General features: G+C 42.2%; 1 protein-coding gene across 1 annotated transcript in view; it reads left to right on the top strand.

Annotated features, from left to right (window-relative positions):
* The window catches only part of LOC311234770 (serine protease HTRA1A-like), a gene marked incomplete at its 3' end in the record, with an annotated part of 47,444 nt that extends 25,785 nt beyond the window's left edge, over positions 1 to 21,659 (top strand). Inside the window, exons 2-4 of the mRNA XM_084322014.1 lie at positions 3,322 to 3,421; positions 11,449 to 11,653; positions 21,651 to 21,659. Coding sequence (XP_084178140.1) covers positions 3,322 to 3,421; positions 11,449 to 11,653; positions 21,651 to 21,659 — 314 coding nt within the window. The remainder of the gene's footprint in view (positions 1 to 3,321; positions 3,422 to 11,448; positions 11,654 to 21,650) is intronic.
* Between the last annotated feature and the right edge of the window lie 397 nt (positions 21,660 to 22,056).

Here is a 22,056-nt window from a genome sequence, read left to right as displayed (position 1 = left end):
GGACTTGTAAGTGATGAGGAGGGTTTTGTAGGTGATGCAGGATTTGATGGGGAGCCAGTGAAGGTGGATGAGGGTGGGGGTGATGTGCTGCCAGGGTTTGGTGCCGGTGAGAAAGATAGAGAGAGATAGAGAGAGAGAGAGAGAGAGAGAGAGAGAGAGAGAGAGAGAGAGAGAGAGAGAGAGAGAGAGAGAGAGAGAGAGAGAGAGAGGATAGATAGATAGAGATAGATAGATAGATAGATAGATAGATAGATAGATAGATAGATAGATAGATAGATAGATAGACAGACAGACAGACAGACAGACAGACAGACAGACAGACAGACAGACAGACAGACAGACAGACAGACAGACAGACAGACAGACAGACAGACAGACAGACAGACAGACAGACAGACAGACAGACAGATAGATAGATAGATAGATAGATACATACATACATACATACATACATACATACATACATACATACATACATACATACATACATACATACATACCAGGGTTCGAAATTAACGGGGGCTCGGGGCAAAATGCCCTTGAAAATGGACAAAATGCCCCCGAATATCAGTTAAGGGGGGCAGAAAATGCCCCCGACAGTTTACTAATTATATATATAATTATATATATGATCTACAGTGCGAGCATTTCCCTTGTATTTGGCCCTAATAATATGTGTGTGCGCGCCACCCGGAAAAATCATTTACTCGAGACGAGTGACGATTACAAAACAGCTCCGCTGTTATAATAGTCCCACATTACACAAGGCGCATAAACGTCCAATCACAGTAGCGCCCGAAAACAAAGTCACGTTACCGGCTTAGGCAAGTTATACATTCAGAATCAGACAACGCAAAAAAATCAGCCAGCCATGAAGCCCATTCATTTGTATTTTGAGCAAAAGAGAGACGAGGAGAAAGAGAGGAATCCGGCTGACATGGCTTTTGAAGTGATATTCGCACGTGTTTTTGCGGGTCCAGTCCCCACGGTATGTTGACAGAATTCGCAAAACACCTTATCGACTGAAGCATAAAAGTCATTAGGATACTGCTCTGCTCTGAATTTAGGGCTTAGTGGGGAATTTCTTCCGACGTTAACGTTAACGACGCACCGAAGCAGCTAGACCATTTCTCCGTGTTGTGTGTACGCAGCGGTCCCCGCCTCCTCCCTCCTTGCAACAAACGTTCCACCCAAAAACGGAATTTCTATTTCATAATGAATTAAATAATTGTATAAAGAATTGTCAATGTTCTGTCATCTAATAATATATTCCATTACCTTTCCTATCTGTATCAAGTCAAAATGTTGGTATCATAACAACACTACAACATACAAAAGCAGCTTGACAACCGATATCCTTTGCGTTTGATTGATTGAAAACTTTATTAACAGATTGCAGAATGGGTACAATACAGTACAGCTCAATACACACAAGTTAAGGGGATGCAGACCAGAGAAAGACTTTCGTCTTGTTTACATCAGGGTCCCCCATTTTCAATTCATAGTGTGCACACGCACAGTATAATAATGCATGAGATAAATAGTTAATAAACTCTGTTACTTGAACAATTTTCACTGTGCTCCTAAATTTCTTTGTGTGCTCCTAAATTTTTATTTAGATTTTATTTATTAACATTTTATTTAGGAGCACATGTGCTCCTTGGGAAAAAGGTTAGCGTAGAGCCCTATATATGGAGACATTAACATTACATTATCAAACATAGGGACGAAGACTGTAAAAAAAAGTGTCAACAATGTTTTATAATCCTTATGTTAATTTTCATCATAAAAATTCAGTGCCCCCGAAATACAAAAAAAAGCCCCCGAAAATCAATTAAGGGGGGCAAAAAAAGCCCTTGAAAAAAAATGTTAATTTCTAACCCTGATACATACATACATACATACATACATACAAGCAGGCAGACAGACAGACAAGACATACATACATACATATACATACATACATACATACATACATACATACATACATACATACATACATACATACATACATACATACATACATACATACATATATACATATATAGATACATACATACATATATATATATACATATATAGATACATACATACATATATACATACATAAATACATACATACATATAGACATACATACAGTACATACATACACACATACATACATAAATACATACATATATACATATATAGATACATACATACATATATATATACATATATAGATACATACATACATATATACATACATAAATAAATACATACATACATACATACATACATACATACATACACATACATACATACATACATACATACATACATACATACATACATACATACATACATACATACATACATACATACATACATACATACATACATACATACATACATACATACATACATACATACAGGCAGATGAAGGTGATAAGAGTATGGAAAACAACTCAGAATGTTCCCCTCTAGGATGGAAAGGAAAGGAAAGGAATACTATACTTTAGTCACATCCAGTATATGATCAAAACAGTGCTCATTCCACGCTTGTGTTAGTTTAACTGTAACTGTGCCTCAAGCGGAGTGTTTTTCTCTCTTCCTTAACCCCTCGCTGTAATCAATGGCTTACGGCGCCTCGGTACAAATCTGGAGGGTTCATGAGAATGTAACGAGTGAGCGTTGTCCCCGTGAGACCGGCGGCACGGCAAGGTACTGGACAAAAGACGGGCTGGGAATGGGATGATGAAAAAGCACAATTATATTGAGGTTACTTTAAGATCGGCATGTCTCTGTTAATCTTGGCCATCGTGATTCATAGGTTGAGTTAAAGCTTTTCTTTTTTTAACTGCCTTCTCTGCAGGACTTACTGTAATTACCCACTGAATCAGTCAACATTTCCTGACTTGTCCAGACCTTGATGACGGCAATTCAGTGGCTCTGCCGGTGTGTCGGCCTTGAGACTGTGTGTGTGTGTGTGTGTGTGTGCGTGTGTGTGTGTGTGTGTGTGTGTGTGTGTGTGTGTGTGTGTGTGTGTGTGTGTGTGTGTGTGTGTGTGCGTGTGTGTGTGTGTGTGTGTGTGTGTGCGTGTGTGTGGTGTGTGTGTGTGTGTGTGTGTGTGTGTGTGTGTGTGTGTGTGTGTGTGTGTGTGTGTCCATAGCAGTCGACTTACACCACAGACGGGCTGTTGTCTTTTGCCGTTCTGTGGTGATAAAGACCAGTTCCAGTTGTTGGGTTTCTATACTTATATTGTTGTTACATCATGCCATATTTCGGGTGTGTTTACAATTTGTTTTTAGCCCTCTAACATGCTCTCCTTGTATTTCCAGCTCAGGATAACCCAGACAGTCCGAGACACAAATACAACTTCATTGCTGACGTGGTGGAGAGGATTGGCCCAGCTGTTGTTCACATTGAACTCTACCGCAAGTAAGACAAATGCACCGATATATCTCTGTGTGTGTGTGTGTGTGTGTGTGTGTGTGTATTTGTACTTGTCTTACTATAGTTGTGAGGACTGGTATTAGTTCTGGACATAAAACATAAAAAGCAACAACCTTTTGGGGAATTTGGGAAATGTTCACCCTGGTTTGAGGGTTAACGGAATAAGGGTTATAGTGTGATAGCGTTAGGGCCCGCGTCCACCTAGCGCATATTTCTCCGTGAAACATGCTGGGAGAGCGCCGGCAGAGCTGGCTTGAAGCGCATCTTGTAGATGACAGAAATAAATCTACAGCCATGCCGCGGTTTTGCACATATTATAGCATATTTGAATAACTTTATTGTATATTAATTATATATATAGTTATTGCCTGACACCACAGTTCGCCCTTTGCTTTTTATTAGCTTTTTAGTAGTGTATTCGTGTAGTTATTATTATTAGTTTTGTCGCGAATCTCAATGGTCTGTGGGAGACAGCCAGACAGGCAGGCAGCTCCGGTGTCAGGTTACAAACAGAGTGGTAGATGAATGGCTGTGATTGGTTGTCTGAAAATGAGCTCAGCGCATCGCTCTGAAAGTTCAGAAAGTTTCAACTTTCGGCCGCACAAAAAAGCTGAGAAAAGAAGCCGACGGCAGCGCACTTCCTAGAGGCGGCCACATGCGCTCCCTCCCCATTGGAATACATTGAAAACAGATGCGTGCGGTCAGAAATATGCGCCAAGTGGACGCGGGCCCTTAGGCTAACGTTAGGGTAAGGGTTAAGGTTATAGGGTTAATGGTTAGTGTTGTGAAGGGCCAGATTAAACCGAATATATATATTTATTTATATATATATATTTAATTGTATTTGTATATTCTCTAATATTCCCTGATATCCCTTGTATATTCCTTGTACAATATGCATTGAATATCCATTCTAGCCTACTGAACATCCCATAATAGTCTCCATTCTACTATTGGTCGAGACCTTGGTGCCAGGCTGCCATACCCCCCAGACCCAGTTCAAACGTACCGCTCAACATGTACGAACAAGTCCTAGTTCCGCGTAGGAATCTGGCTACCGCACCACTAATGGGACTATTTGTTCATAGTGCGTATATATACTGCGCTACTAAAGTAGGACTTCCTTTTCAGTCCAGTTTCTTACCCTCCAATAGAGTCACAGACGTAAAGCCTCCCCGCGACGCCACGTGTGGGAGTAAGGCCAAGTTCGGCTTACCATCGGTATTGAGACATCGTGTATATTAATATTTGAATAGTCATATTTGGCACTATATCGTCGAGTTGGACGTAGTCTATTAAACTAATAATAGTCTGTTAATATATAGTGCTTCGTACGGTGAGAATACTACCGTAGTCAGTACCCCATCGTTTCGGGCAGAGAACTGGCTGCTTATCCAGGGTGGTTGACCCCACGTGAAGCTGCACCCGAGGAGCCCCAGAGCCGACGAGCGAGTGGACCTGTATACCGGATTATTCTACCGACGACAGCCCGCCTTCCCAGGCACGGATTATGCTTTGTATACGTTGATTATTCCATGGATAAAGACCCCCGACACTGCCGTGTGTTGGAACCCCCCCCCCCTGGAGAGGACGCAAGGTGAGGAGACGCTCTGCAAGACGAGGTCGCTTCACGTCTCTCCTCCGTGGACCGGAGGACGCCGGCCCACAAAGAGTCCATCTGCTTTCATCTGCGGTCCAAGGATCGCCGGCGCATTGAACGGCACTACAGTGGGTTCACCTGGGATACCCTTGGCCGGATGAGGCAGCCGGATTCTACCCCCCCCCCCTTCCTACTCCTGTCGGCTTACAAGCGACCGGATTAACCCCCCCTAGTGTATCCAGTCTATAGTCATTGAAGTATCATTGCTGTTCTTCCTTAAACTATTCCAGGTCGTATATGTACCACCTGCGCCTTCAGAGATTGGACATTCTCTATTGATATACCGACGAATACTCTTGCCATAAAAGTGCATACTAATTCCCATTCATAAATGTGATTGATTTGATTAAGTGCTTGCTCTACACACCATCGCTGTGTAGAAATAAAGACCTATTTCTAATTCGTACATTTGTGTTGGATCCGTTTCATCTACGTGACAGTGTTCATCATAATATATTTATGCCGTGTACTGGGTGGCCGAATATTAAGTACAAAGGTAGTGGTAGTAAGTATCATATCTAGTAATACAGTCAGGGAATTGTACCCCTCAGTTACAGTTAGAGATGAATGAATGCAGTCAGTGGAAGGTCCTCATACTTGGGGTGCATGTGTGTGTCTGTGTATGTTTGTGCCTGTGTGCGTGTGTGCGTGTGCGTGCGCGCGCGCGCGCGCGTGTGTGTGTGTGTGCGTGCGCGCGTGTGTGCGCGTGTGTGTGCGTGTGTGTGTGTGTGTGTGCGTGTGTGTGTGTGTGCCTGCGTGCATGTGTGTGTGTGTGTGTGCGTGTGCGTGTGTGTCTGCAGGACAGGTGTTAGAGACATACCAGAGTTTACAGGCCACCTGTGTGCAGCACCTTGCTCACCACTTCACTCTTTCAACGCTTTAGCTCCGTTCTCATGATCTCACTCTGGTGTTTCCTCCTTCATCCTCTGTCATATCTTGTCCTCCCTCCCTCTCTCCGCATCACATGTCGCTTGATCTCCATCCTTCTTCTCTCTGTTTTATCATCATATAGGCTTTTAATCCAACTGTTTGAATATCTTCACTCATGTTTATAATAGAGTTGTTTTCCGATACCGATTATACCAGTATCGGAAATGCCTCCGATACTGCTTAAAATGCTGGTATCGGTATCGGCGAGCACGCCGAAAGTGTAGCCTCCGATCCCATGACATCATTTATCTCCTGCGGAGAGTGAGGATTATAAAATGAACGTGTTTTAAAGTGTGATGCTGTTTGTCATTTTAACAGCAGATACACTTTCTTAAATTCCATTGTCCCCGACAGAGCGGTGTGACCATAGATATATATAGAACACTAGATAGCTTGCCCGCGCTGCCGGCCAATGGAGAGCGACGTCACTGAACCGCCGCCATCTTGCTCCAGTTAGCCTTGAGTGAGAGTGAGTGAGCTGCACAGACAAAAATACTCATAACTCGCTGAAATATTGACGGATTTACAAATGGTTTGGTTTATTAATTTACAAGCATTATTAACGTGGCTATAATTCAAGCGGTTTGTAAAAAAAAACATCTTTAAAACACTTTTTTTTATAAGTATGCAGCATCATAACTACATCTTTGATGTTTATAGCAAACCAACCCGTTTGTAAATCCGTCAATATTTCAGCGAGTTATGAGTATTTTTGTCTGTGCAGCTCACTCACTCTCACTCAAGGCTAACTGGAGCAAGATGGCGGCGGTTCAGTGACGCTGGTGACTCCGCCTTAAGCTATCTAGTGTTCTATAGATATCTATGGGTGTGACGGGGAGCTCGGACAGGATGTGTTTTGCTTGCTGGTGTTATTATAGCATTAGCTGAAAAGCTAGCTAGTTGGAACAACATCCGCTTTAACGTTACATCAAATCAGATGATCGCCTGTCCTTTCTCCAGGACCTGACACTGTCCGTCTATCAACAATAATGCACCCACGGTGAATCGTATTTAAGTCAAGTAGCTACTGACTAGCGTTAGCTGACTAACGTTATCAAGTGTCAATGCGGGGAAGACGAGCTAGGTCAGCTAGCTTAGCTTGATAACGGTACCTTGGCTAAAGTTGGTGCTATTCATAATCCAGCAATAATGGCTGCAGACCTGCAAGCAAAGTACAGCAAGTTCCAAGTGCCAAAGGATAAGAGTCTGAGGCGGAGTCTGTTGAATATTTATTTTTCATCGAAAATCACAACATAAACGTTAATACTAACCAGAGCATCTGCTACTAGCTAACAGACTGGGTAGCAAGTGCAACAACGTCTAACGTCCGTGCGGATCATTGGAGTAGGGTATAGTGCTGCAGCCCCATACTCATTGATTAATGATACTAATACTAATCTATACAATCACCTGTTGTACCATTACTTTCTAGTTATTACTAAAAAACAGTATAAAACAGTATCTGTAGCTGTAAAAAAAAAAAAAAAAATATATATAATTTATATAATATACTTTTTTCTAAATTTTTTTTATGTATGCACTGGTATCGGATCAGTATCGGTATCGGCCGATACCCAAAGCGTAGGTATCGGAATCGGATCGGGAAGGAAAAAATGGTATCGGAACATCTCTAGTTTATAATGCATGTTGCGTGGTGCCTGTTTCTTTTTTATCATACAGTGAATACATACACTTTTATTAGTAGTATTATATATATATATATAGCACCTGAGGAAGCAGAAGCTAAACGCGTTGTGCAATAAAAAAAGCAAAAACCAGTCCTGAGGAGTGTGCGGTCCCTTCTTTCTTTTGAAGGTATTCTTCTTTTAGTTTTATATATCTCTCTTGCGCTGACCTGCACCTCCAGTCGGGGTCCAACTAGATGTGCACAAGTCTTATTTAGTTTAATATATAAAATAATTTTTTTAATACTTTCTTGCCTATCATCATTGTCAGTGATCCACCTTGAATATTTCATCTTAATCCTGTTGCTCTCACACCCATCTATGGTGCTCTCTCTCTCTCTCTCGCTCTCTCTCTTCCTCTCTCTCTTCCTCTCTCTCTTCTCAGTCTGTCTATCTCTCCTTTGCTTTGTCTCTGCTTGTTTCTGTTTTAGTTTCAGGCTGACTCTGGGAGGGCCGTATAGTAATGATGTCATGTTCCTCTCCTCTTTTCTTCTCTCTCTATGTTTCTCTCTCTCAATGTTTCTCTATGGTTCTCTCTCAATGTTTCTCTATGTTTCTCTCTATGTTTCTCAATGTCTCTCTCTCAATGTTTCTCTCAATGTTTCTCTCTCAATGTTTCTTTCTCTATGTTTCTCTCTCAACGTTTCTCTCTCTATGTTTCTCTCTCAATGTTTCTCTCTCTCTATGTTTCTCTCTCAATGTTTCTCTCTCAATGTTTCTCTCTCTCAATGTTTCTCTCTCAATGTTTCTCTCTCTATGTTTCTCTCTATGTTTCTCAATGTTTCTCTCTCAATGTTTCTCTCTCAATGTTTCTCTCTCTCAATGTTTCTCTCTGTTTCTCTCTCAATGTTTCTCTCTCTCAATGTTTCTCTCTCAATGTTTCTCTCTCTCTATGTTTCTCTCTCTATGTTTCTCAATGTTTCTCTCTCAATGTTTCTCTCTCTCAATGTTTCTCTCTGTTTCTCTCTCAATGTTTCTCTCTCTCAATGTTTCTCTCTCAATGTTTCTCTCTCTCAATGTTTCTCTCTATGTTTCTCTCTCTATGTTTCTCTCTCAATGTTTCTCTCTCAATGTTTCTCTCTCAATGTCTCTCTCTCTATGTTTCTTTCTGTTGCTCTCTCAATGTTTCTCTCTCTATGTTTCTCTCTCAATGTTTCTCTCTCTCTATGTTTCTTTCTGTTTCTCTCTCAATGTTTCTCTCTCAATGTTTCTCTCTCTCTATGTTTCTCTCTGTTTCTCTCAATGTTTCTCTCTCTCTATGTTTCTCTCTATGTTTCTCTCTCAATGTTTCTCTCTCTATGTTTTTCTCTGTTTCTCTCAATGTTTCTCTCTCTCTATGTTTCTCTCTATGTTTTTCCCTCAATGTTTCTCTCTCTATGTTTCTCTCTCAATGTTTCTCTCTCAATGTTTCTCTCTCAATGTTTCTCTCTCTATGTTTCTCTTTGTTTCTCTCTCAATGTTTCTCTCTCAATGTTTCTCTCTGTTTCTCTCTCAATGTTTCTCTCTCTCAATGTTTCTCTCTCAATGTTTCTCTCTCAATGTTTCTCTCTATGTTTCTCTCTCTCTGTTTCTCTCTCAATGTTTCTCTCTCTATGTTTCTCTCTCTCAATGTTTCTCTCTCTCTGTTTCTCTCTCTCTGTTTCTCTCTCAATGTTTCTCTCTCAATGTTTCTCTCTCTATGTTTCTCTCTCTCAATGTTTCTCTCTCCATGTTTCTCTCTCAATGTTTCTCTCTCTATGTTTCTCTCTCAATGTTTCTCTCTCTCTATGTTTCTCTCTCAATGTTTCTCTCTATGTTTCTCTCTCTCTGTTTCTCTCTCAATGTTTCTCTCTCTATGTTTCTCTCTCTCAATGTTTCTCTCTCAATGTTTCTCTCTCTATGTTTCTCTCTCTCAATGTTTCTCTCAATGTTTCTCTCTCTCAATGTTTCTCTCTCAATGTTTCTCTATCTCTGTTTCTCTCTCAATGTTTCTCTCAATGTTTCTCTCTCTCAATGTTTCTCTCAATGTTTCTCTCTCAATGTTTCTCTCTCTATGTTTCTCTCTATGTTTCTCTCTCAATGTCTCTCTCTCAATGTTTCTCTCTCTATGTTTCTCTCTCAATGTTTCTCTCTCTATGTTTCTCTCTCAATGTTTCTCTCTCTATGTTTCTCTCTGTTTCTCTCAATGTTTCTCTCTCTATGTTTCTCTCTCAATGTTTCTCTCTCTATGTTTCTCTCTCTATGTTTCTCTCTCTATGTTTCTCTCTGTTTCTCTCTATGTCTCTCTCTCTCAATGTTTCTCTCTCTATGTTTCTCTCTCAATGTTTCTCTCTCTATGTTTCTCTCTCAATGTTTCTCTCTCTCTATGTTTCTCTCTGTTTCTCTCAATGTTTCTCTCTCTATGTTTCTCTCTCAATGTTTCTCTCTCTATGTTTCTCTCTCTATGTTTCTCTCTCTATGTTTCTCTCTGTTTCTCTCTATGTTTCTCTCTCTCAACGTTTCTCTCAATGTTTCTCTCTCAATGTTTCTCTCAATGTCTCTCTCTCTATGTTTCTCTCTCAATGTTTCTCTCTCTCAATGTTTCTCTCTCAATGTTTCTCTCTCTATGTTTCTTTCTGTTTCTCTCTCAATGTTTCTCTCTCTCAATGTTTCTCTCTGTTTCTCTCTCAATGTTTCTCTCTATGTTTCTCTCTCAATGTTTCTCTCTCAATGTTTCTCTCTATGTTTCTCTCTCAATGTTTCTCTCTATGTTTCTCTCTCTATGTTTCTCTCTCAATGTTTCTCTCTCTCAATGTTTCTCTCTCTATGTTTCTCTCTCAATGTTTCTCTCAATGTTTCTCTCTCAATGTTTCTCTCTCTCTATGTTTCTCTCTGTTTCTCTCTCAATGTTTCTCTCTCTATGTTTCTCTCTGTTTCTCTCTCAATGTTTCTCTCTCTCTATGTTTCTCTCTGTTTCTCTCTCAATGTTTCTCTCTCAATGTTTCTCTCTCAATGTTTCTCTCTCAATGTTTCTCTCTCTATGTTTCTCTCTCTATGTTTCTCTCTCAATGTTTCTCTCTGTTTCTCTCTCAATGTCTCTCTCTTAATGTTTCTCTCTCTATGTTTCTCTCTCAATGTTTCTCTCTCTCAATGTTTCTCTCTCTATGTTTCTCTCTCAAGGTTTCTCTCTCTCAATGTCTCTCTCTCCATGTTTCTCTCTCCATGTTTCTCTCTCTATGTTTCTCTCTCTATGTTTCTCTCTCAATGTCTCTCTCTCCATGTTTCTCTCTCCATGTTTCTCTCTCTATGTTTCTCTCTCCATGTTTCTCTCTCAATGTCTCTCTCTCAATGTTTCTCTCTCAATGTCTCTCTCTCTATGTTTCTCTCTCTATGTTTCTCTCTCCATGTTTCTCTCTCAATGTTTCTCTCTTAATGTTTCTCTCTCTATGTTTCTCTCTCAATGTTTCTCTCTCAATGTTTCTCTCTCAATGTTTCTCTCTCAATGTTTCTCTCTCTCTATGTTTCTCTCTCAAGGTTTCTCTCTCAATGTCTCTCTCTCCATGTTTCTCTCTCCATGTTTCTCTCTCTATGTTTCTCTCTCTATGTTTCTCTCTCAATGTCTCTCTCTCAATGTTTCTCTCTCTCAATGTCTCTCTCTCAATGTCTCTCTCTCCATGTTTCTCTCTCCATGTTTCTCTCTCAATGTTTCTCTCTCTATGTTTCTCTCTCAATGTTTTTCTCTCAATGTCTCTCTCTCCATGTTTCTCTTCCCCCACCAGGATGGCTTACTCTAAGCGGGAGGTGGCTGTGGCCAGTGGCTCTGGCTTCATGGTGGCGGAGGACGGGCAGATTGTGACCAACGCTCACGTTGTGGCCAATAAGCACCGGGTGAAGGTGGAGCTGAAGAGTGGTGCTATCTACGACGCCAAGATCAAAGACGTGGACGAGAAGTCAGACATCGCCCTCATCAAGATCGAGTCACCGGTCAGTCCCATCACACTACACAGTCCACTACGTACTAGCAGCCCATGTGGAAATTATTTAGTTACAGTTAGGGATGCTCGATATTGGCTTTTTTACCGATATACTGATATTGTCCAACTCTTAATTTCCGATACCGATATCAACCGATACCGATATATGCAGGGTTCCCCCCCCCCCCCCCCCCCCCCCCCCATAGTTTAATAATTTCAGGTCATTAACATTACATATCTCTTGTTGTGGAATTAACACATTTTAATGCCGATATCGGCCGATAATATCGGTAGGCCGATAATATCGGACATCCCTAGTTACAGTACCAGTGTTAATTTCGTCAGCTATTTAAAATGTTAGTTTTAGTCTTTGAGTCATGTGTCAAATGCTCTTTTTCGTTTTCATCATATTTAGTCACCTTCATTTATTTTTCGTTTAGTCAGTTTTATTCAACTACAGGTCTGAGCATTTTAGTCTTCGCTTAGTCTCGATTTAGTCTTTTTTGTTTAGTCTCGCCACTCAGTTACAGCCTCATAAATTGGTGTGAGTGCTAGCTGGTTAAGACTTATGTAAGCTATTTCATGTGTTCTATTGTGGTGGATCAACATAATGTAGCAGTCCGTCATGCAGTACTGTAGGGAAGAAAGAAGAGAGTTTCCTTTTCTGTATGGTGCTTTATTTCCAGCTCAATATGGGGTTTTACAGGTTGATAATTCCCTTCTCATACACAACACCTGCTAATACGCTATAGCTTCACAACAACAACAACAACGTAACATGCGATCCGTCCTCCCATATCTCCCAGGGGGAAACAACACCCCCAGCATAACAGTGGTGTCCCTAAGACCATACAACTAGAGCGACACACACCCACGGAACGATGTGTTGGGGATAAGGGTTCCGCATGGACAATTATGTGTGTTACTTTCCTGTCTGCAAACAAGTTCCTGTGAGCTATAGCAAGTAGCAAGTACAATTTAAGTTGATGTTGAATAAACTTTTAGCTAAAAGTTTTATTTTTCAAACTTCATTTTGTGTCGTCGTTTTTAGTCAACGACATTGCATGAATAATTTCGTCACGTTAGTGTCACATGATCTCCATTAACGTGACGTCTCGTCTAGTTTTCGTCGGGGGAAAAAGCTTTGTTGACGACCATATTAGTCATAATTTTTGTTGACTAAATTAACACTGTTTGGAGCCTCTGCTCTGTTGAATTGAGCCAAACAGAGATCTCACAGGCAAACAATCAGCTTCCAACACAAGCTTACCACACAAGCACACATACAGACACACTATTATTACTTTGGTTTTCATATTGTTCATCTGAAGAGGATTTCTACCACGAGATCCCATGCCAAGGGCCAAATGTTCTGATGTCTGCGAGCCTTTCAAGGGGAATGTCACCCATTTTAAGAATTCATGTATGTTCTTCCTAGACAGACAGTCAGTATTTGTGAACACACACCACTCTCTCCTAAAGCTGGAAATCCAAGAGAGAACCCTCCATGTCCCTAAAATGCGGTTCTGCTCCAGAGACAATGAATAGGGCTCTGACTCTGTGAGGCCATAACATGTTTGTGTGAGCTCTTATACCCGAATGAGATTTATATCCTAGCATTGCTAGAAGGTCCGGATCAGACCTCATTCGGAACTCATGCAAACATTTTATGGGCTCACAATGTCCCAGAGCCCCATTCATTTTCTATGGAGCAGCTTCAGATTTCTCTTCTCTAATTTATAGCTTCAGGAGAGAGCGGTGCATGTTCAAAAATACTCACTGAACTGTCCCGGGGCACAGAAAGAACATATGTCAATTCTTAAAATGGGTGACATTCCTCTTTAAGATAGCACATCATTTAAGCAATATATGTATGTATATATTATAATAACCACTTTATAATGAAAATAATTCTGGGAAAGGACATATAGCAGCAAAATACCAATCTACCTACGGACTTCACTTTCCATGGGTTTTCCCAGTCTTCTGGGAAATATTATGACGTATATTTTCAAATGGAAACTATGGATTGGAATACTTCAGGCATTAACCGTAGGCTTGGGGATAGCGTGTGTTGGTGTGTGGCTTTACAGACAGTAGCTCTCCCAGGCAGAAAGCTATATCTGATTTCATGCTCATGAACATGCGTGGGACTGCCGTCGCAAGTCTTAACGGCCCTTAAGGCAGATTGAGTTTTAACCACTACCTTCCATGCCAGAGTAACAATCATCTCTCCGGCTATTGCTAGACAAGTGGTTCTCATAACCTTTCAGGCTTTTGACTTGTAATTTCCCTGTGTACACACAAAGGATTATTTTTAGATTTACCCATTTCAGGCAATTTCTCTCCATTCATTCTTGAAGGAGGTACTTGAGGGTCCACTCAGGGTGAGGTTCCGGCCTGGTCTGGAACCCTGAGTCCTGTGCTTACAAGCTTGAAAGACAGAAGCGCTACCGATTGAGCCATATCTAAATCTCTTGGTTCGGTTAAAGGGCAGTGTTTCTAATAGAGGAGTGAGTCATAGCTCTGTTACAGAAGCATAGAGCCTGCATAGAGTTGTTGTTTCAAAAGAGAGAAAAAAAGCATTTACATGATAACATATTTCCATAGATATAGATTTTTTTTCCAGATTCCATATATGATCTCGTGGTCTTTGCTTCATTGTAAGTCAGCGTGGCTGAGGTGATCTTATGGCTAATGGGTTCAAGAGAAACCCAACCGCACGTGCACGGTCGATGACACAACGCTAGCTTTGGTTCTGTGTGCGTTCAGAGTTCAAAGTTGACATGTTACGGCAGGAATGGTGTTTAACTAAGAAGTGGTTCTCGATTGAGGGCAAGGAAATGGCTCTCATAAAGAAGGCTGGCATTCAGAACAGCCGCTGTTGGCAGTCACACGCACAGGCAACAGAAACAACAGCTAGTCATTATGCAATTCTGCTCACAAACAACTTGGAAGACACACAAACATCCCTCAGTCATTACAGACAGATTCAAATCTATCTATCTATCTATCTATCTATCTATCTATCTATCTATCTATCTATCTATCTATCTATCTATCTATCTATCTATCTATCTATCTATCTATCTATCTATCTATCTATCTATCAATGTACAGTTTCTACGTCAAATGTATATATACTCTCTTTTCTGGACTCTTTTTGTATCACAAACAGTACTGTATTTGCAAATCTGGTATGTCATAAATGTATAGATATAGCAGTACTGTCTATCTGTATGTCGTGTATGTCATATATGTTATGATGAATTGAAAATGGGGGACCCTGATGTAAACCAGACGAAAGTCTTTCTCTGGTCTGCATCCCCTTAACAATTGTATGTATTGAGCTGTACTGTACTGTACCCATTCTGCAATCTGTTAATAAAGTTTTCAATCAATCAATATCTATCTAGCTATCTATCTAGCTATCTATCTAGCTATCCATCTAGCTATCCATCTTTCTTTCATCCAGTTGACAAAGTTCAAGGCTAAGCTTAGACCATTTGGGGCTGTGTTCAGTGCTTGTACGTAGCACGTGCCAATAGTTACAGTATTTTGGGTGGTCCTTGCTGTTCTGCCTGAATTTAAAAAACACTACTGCCAAAATCAATTTAATTTAATTGAATAAAGCAATAGATTCAAAGTATGTTCTGTTTTCTCTGAGCAAATCTGACATATACCAGATAAAAGAAAACATAAAAACTAGAACAAACACAAACACACGTTATTGAGGTTGTAATGTCATCATCACTGAAGCTACAGATGAAGTGGGTTAGGGTGTTCTTTGGTTTGTCAGTCAAATGGATACATTTTATGGTTCAGCACATTGGAGAGCTCGTTTTATGTTCCCAAAATTATTACAAATATTTCCAGGAAAACACAGCTTCCCTATAAGTGACTTTCAATGGCGGACATGATGGAGATGTCTCAACTGTTACTCATCTGATACAATTGTGCCCTTCCTGATGACTTGTCGTACAGAACTTTTAAGTCGCTTTGGATAAAAGCGTCAGCTAAATGACTAAATGTAAATGTAAAATGTAAATGTCAGAACGAGCTCGACGAGTGTCTGAAACTGTCTAAATCCTTCAAAACGTTAAAAAAAAATCACTGAAAGAGGAACTGCTTAAATCATATCTCTAAATAGAATCATTACTTAGGTATATACATGTATTTGTCTGTATTTATGTATCTATGTTGTATGTCAGTTAGTAGGTAGGCTACCCACATTGTATGTTTTTGTTTTTGTTTTTATTTGTTTATATTTTGTTTATATTTGTGATCAGGCTCCCTCCAAAAGCTTTAAATAGCTTCTTGGGAGACCTGGCACATGCACACAATTGCGTCGTTGTTTTCACATGAAGATATGTACATGTAATATATCATGTGTGTGTGTGTGTGAATAAATTCATTCATTCATTCAACCAAAATGGTACGCTTGTAAATTCAGCACCTAAAGGTAGAAATATGCCGGCCTGGGTATCCCAGCTTTGTCGGATTGTGAATCCGACGTTCCTAGCCCGAGATATGTGAACACAAAGATCCTGGAGGATCTTGGCTGAGGTTACACCTTTCGTATCATCTTCGTATTGTTTTCTTATGCGTATCGCCGCGACGTCGTGCGCCTGAGTCACACTTTCGTTTTTTTTTCGTTTTTGTCAGCCGAGCACACTGATGTAGTACACTGCCAAAGCAGTAGGTGGCAGTAGGTGGCAAACATGAAGGCAATTTCAACCAATCAGAACGAATGTGCCAATACACTTCCTGGTGGAAGCTCCAGCAAAGAAAATGTCAATAAGGCAGGCGCCTATGCCGCGCCACCATCTTGCTATTTTACTCAATGCAGCAATTCTTTTTTCAGCAAAGCCTAATAAAAGTGCAATAAACAAAACGGATACATTCACTGTGTGTTCTGCCTGTCATTTGTTGATGAAACAAAACTAACATCAACACAAGTGACCACCAAGAGCGGATAGTTTAGTCTAAAAAACGATCGGTAGCATTGTTAGCTGCATGCTAACGTCAATGGAGTATGCCATTATAACAATATAGCATTGTGTATGATGATGGCGCTGCTCCGACCGGCTGCCTCTCTGTTCGCTCCGTCGAGACTGTGTTTACTTTTGTTAATATTTATAGTTTTTAGAGTTTTGTTCGTACCAACTGTTGGTGCATTTAATGTATATGACCGTCAGTCACTCATAGACATTGGATTACGGGAAACTTATCAACTGGATTACTCACTGGATCAGCTTTCCGAACCGCATCAATGGCCTGAAGAAATTCTCCGGAGATCAGGACCAGATCCTTTGTTCCTAGACCCCAGGAACAGAGGAACCAGACGGCGAGGGAAGAGGGCTGGGATCCGTAACAGGCTGAGATCCAGACGCCACCGTACACCACTGCCCAGTATATTGCTAGCCAATGTACAATCAATTGACAATAAACTGGATGACATCCGAGCAAGGATTCAATATCAAAGAGACGTTAGGGACTGCAACGTCCTCTGCTTCACCGAGACGTGGTTGACGCCGGACGTCCCAGACCACGCAATTCAACCGGCTGATCACTTCTTTATCCATCGCAAGGATCGGACATCATCAGAGTCCGGTAAACAACGTGGAGGAGGTATTGCCTTCATGTTTAACAAAAATTGGAGCGACCCAACTAACGTGAAGGAATTATCCAACCACTGCTCCCCAGAACTGGAATATATAACCATCAAGTGTCGTCCTTTCTTCCTCCCGAGGGAGTTAACGGCGATCGTCCTGGTCGGAGTGTATATTCCACCGCAAGCCAGCAACAAGGTTGCGCTCTCCAGACTACACGACGAGGTAAATAGAATCCAAGTGGCGAATGTTAACGCCGCCATTTTAGTTCTGGGAGATTTCAATAGCGCCAATCTGAGAAAGGTATTGCCTGACTTCTATCAGCATGTGACTTGCAACACCAGAGGCGGTAACATCCTAGATCACTGTTACACGCAATTTAAAGGTGGCTACAAGGCTCATTCTGATAGTGGCTTTGATAAGTCAGATCACGCATCCATTTTTCTTTCACCAAAGTACAGACAGAGAATTAAAAGTACTCCCGTAGTCTCGCGAGAGGTGCAGAAATGGGATGTGACGTCAGAGGAGACGATCCGGTCAGTGTTTCACCACACAGACTGGATTGTGTTCCGCGACACAGATAACATTAATGCCTACACGGAGACAGTGCTGGACTATGTTTGTACTAGGGTGAAAGAAACAATCCCCACTACCAAAATGAAAGTTTACCCAAATCAAAAACCCTGGGTAGACAAATCCGTCCGTGAAGCTCTGAGAGAGCGCACCAAAGCATACAACGACGGCCTAGAGGCAGGCAACATGAATGACCACAAGGTGGCGCGATACAACGTAAGGAGGACAGTGTCAGAGGCCAAACGACGCTACAGGGATAAAATTGAACTCCAGTTTGAACAAGCTGACTCTAGAGCTATGTGGCAGGGGCTCAAAACGATGACAGACTACAAAGGCGCCTCCCTCAAACTGAACAGTGACATCTCCTTAGCAAATGACCTCAATACCTTCTATGCGAGGTTTGATGCTGGTAATAACAACACCAGCTCACAAGCCTTGGCAATGGGGGAGTGGGGTCGGCTGCTGATGGAGGCGCAGTGTTCAGGGTAACAGAGCATGAGGTGAGGCGGACCTTTAAAAAAGTGAATATCAGGAAGGCAGCAGGTCCAGACGGCATCCCCGGCCGCGTCCTAAAAGTCTGTGCCGACCAACTGGCCCCAGTATTCACTGACATATTTAACCTGTCCTTAGAACAGGCTGTCATCCCCACCTGCCTGAAGAAGTCCACTATTATCCCTGTACCCAAAAAATCCAAGCCTGCTTGCCTCAACGACTACCGCCCTGTAGCTCTCACCTCCATAGCCATGAAGTGCTTCGAGAAGCTAGTAAAGGGCTACATCTGCTCCTCCCTCCCCATCAACATGGACCCCCTGCAATTTGCATACCGCCCCAACAGGTCCACGGAGGACGCCATATCCCATGTGCTGCACACAGCAGCATCACACCTGGACAAGAGGCAGGGGAACTATGTGAGAATGCTATTCATCGACTACAGCTCGGCATTCAATACCATAGTCCCCTCCATACTCATAGCCAAGCTCAGGGACCTGGGCTTGGGCTATGACCTCTGCCAGTGGGTCTTGGACTTCCTGACTGGCAGACCCCAGGTGGTGAGAGCAGGCAACTGCACCTCCTCATCCATCACCCTCAACATAGGGGCCCCCCAGGGCTGTGTTCTGAGTCCCCTCCTCTACTCCCTGTACACACACGACTGTGTGGCTCAGCGGAGTAGCAATACAATCGTCAAATTTGCTGACGACACAGTGGTGGTGGGCCTGATCTCTGCCAACGACGAGAGGGCCTACCTGGAAGAGGTCAAGGTCCTGGCGGGATGGTGCCAGGAAAACAGCCTCTCCCTGAACGTCAGCAAAACAAAGGAGATGATTGTGGACTTCAGGAGGTCGGGGGTCAAGGACTACAGCCCCCTCAGCATCGACGGGGCACCGGTTGAGAGAGTCAACAGCTTTAAGTACCTCGGAGCCTACATATCCGAGGACTTGACATGGACCACACACATTAACAGTGTTGTGAAGAAGGCACGACAACGCCTCTACTTCCTCAGGCGCCTAAGGAAGTTCCAAGTCAGCCAGAAGATCCTTAAGAACTTCTACTCATGTACAATAGAGAGCATCTTGACCGGCAACATCACCTCCTGGTTTGGGAATAGCACTGCACAAGACCAAAGCAGACTACAAAGAGTGACACGTTCAGCCGAACGCACAATTGGAGGGGGGCTCCCCACCCTCCAGAACATTTACTACAAGCGTTGCAAGGGCAAGGCTAAGAGAATCATTAAAGACTCCAGTCACCCGAACAACTGCCTCTTTGAACTGCTGCGGTCAGGCAAGCGATACAGGAGTCTCAAGGCGAGCACAGAAAGACTCAGAAGAAGCTTCTATCCCCAGGCCATCAGGCTGCTAAACGAACAATGAATGAACACTACACAACAACAACCACCAAACGCACATAGCACACACATCCACACGCACACACTCACTTTAAACAAACACACTGTAGCACCCACTCCACACACTTATAGCACACACCCACTTTAAACAAACACACTGTAGCACCCACTCCCCACACTTTATATTTATGGATGAAGGATTGCACTACAACTCGTACACCTTACTGTAAATTGTACCTAAAATTGTACCTCATCCCATTTCTGCTTTGCACTAGATAGTACTGTACATTAGTACACTGCATAGTATTGTGTATTGTATATTATATGGTAACTCAGAACATTGTACATATGTCTATACCGAACACTGTGACCTCATTTTCTTCTTCTAAATTCATGCTATATTATGTTATTATGTTATTTGATACTATATTGTCTAGCACAGTCTCTGGAGCGTAACAGTAAGAAGCATTTTGTATGAAAGTATTCTGTACTTCTGTATGACAACTATTAAAGAACTTGAACTTGAACTTGAACTTGGCTAGAAGCTAACGTTAGCTCACGCTACTTAGCCAGCAGCAAAACTGATGATATCGCGAGCTATCAGTAGTTAGATAACATTAGAGACAACGCTGTGTGTATTAAACAAAGGTGAATAGATGACTGGGCCATTTTGTTTAATGCTTGTTAAGTTGAAAGAGGAACTCTGAGCTAACAGGGTCTGAATCCTGATAGCTCACGTTAGCCAGCTGCTCATGCAATCGGTAATGCTAGCAGAATGAATGGATGTAAACTTTATTTAACATATTGCATATGGGTACAATACAATACGGCTCAATACAAACAATTGTTAAGGGAATGCAGACTGTTGTAGCTTGGACTGGGGTCCTTATAACAATAACTTGACAACACATGGTAGCTGAAGCTATTTGGGACACGGAGCTCTGTCCCAAACACACACACTGTTGTCACCGGAAGGGCACGCAGATGGTATCTACTGCGCATGGGCGTTTTCGCAACAACTGCTCCGTGCTGACTACACGCTGTTGTCGACTCGTTTTTTTTGCGTATCTCCAAACGCAAACACAATTTAGCGTTTCAGCCGTATCCACAAAAAAACGCCAAAAAACGCATTTCTGTGTAGATAGGACATGAAACGTCGTCAAAAACGTATAAAAAAACGCCAGGAATACACTACCCCTACTGTGCCTACTCAGAAGACCAGTACAGAGAAATGCTGCTGTTGCTACTGTAGGCCCAGCCAGGCTTGTGCAGCAGAGCTGCAGCAGTTCAGTTAGGCAGCCGTTCTGCTGGCAGTGTGTCTCCAATGTCCGTCTCTCAACACACAGGCAGCAGCGAGGATTGAGGGGCGGTCAGGAATGAAATGAATTACATTTCCTGATGATTGTAGATTTTTTTCCAGAAAGATTCTGGACGAGTCAAAAAACATACAGGACTACTAGTCAAAACATATCCGGGACTAGTCAAAATATATCCGGGACTAGTCAAAATATATCCGGGACTAGTCAAAATATATCCGGGACTAGTCAAAAAACATCCGGGACTTGTCCAAAAACATCCGGGACTAGTAAAAAAACATCCGGGACTAGTCAAAAAACATTCAGGACTAAAGTGCCGGAAGTCCGATGTTACCACCGGCGTTGCTATCGTCAGTCTTTCTTTCTATGCGTCGTGGAACAGAGGGAACCACACTGGATCACAACCAACAGTCACATGGAGGAATGCCTGGCGTCCGCTGAAAACCACAGGGCTGTGGGCTGGGAGTCAGAGCCCTGCCGAACACTTTACGCTGCTCCTTCTCACGGCTGAGTGGCAGGGCTGCATAGACCCTCCGGGACACACAACCAGGGACACAAAGCCACCAGCGCTGAGAAGAGATTGAAGTAGAAGATATCTTGTTCAGCCTACAATATAAGCCTCCATAAATAAAGCCCCCCCTCGTCCCCCTGTCCCGTCAGATCCCTTGATAACATGCCAAGAGAAATCAGGTTTGTTTGTATGGCCCGTTAGAAACAGTTACAGGGTTACAGTAACATTTACACATTTGTGGTCATAAAACAAACAACGCGGGCAGCTGAAAAGCAGAGACTAAAAGGCTGTGTTCACACGGGAAGCCTTAGTGGTATTGCCTTAGATGTATTGCTCGGATCAGATGTTTTTGTTTGGCTGTTATCAGATTCCAGTGTGAACTGGTCACGCTCCTGAACTGACCCTGCATGTGCAAATTAAGTTCTGCTTGTACAGAAGTACCACCCCAAATGTTATGGTGCTGTAAACTCTTCACTGGCTCACTGTCACGGCTAGTACGGAGAACCCAAGCGCAGAACACAAGACAGGCAGGCAGGTAGTGGTTAAACCCAATAA

The sequence above is a fragment of the Notolepis coatsorum genome, assembly GCF_963971535.1.
Source record: "Notolepis coatsorum genome assembly, chromosome: 9".
NCBI lineage: Eukaryota > Metazoa > Chordata > Actinopteri > Aulopiformes > Paralepididae > Notolepis > Notolepis coatsorum.
Note: the sequence above shows the minus strand (reverse complement) of the source record. Positions and strands in the feature narration are given on the sequence as shown.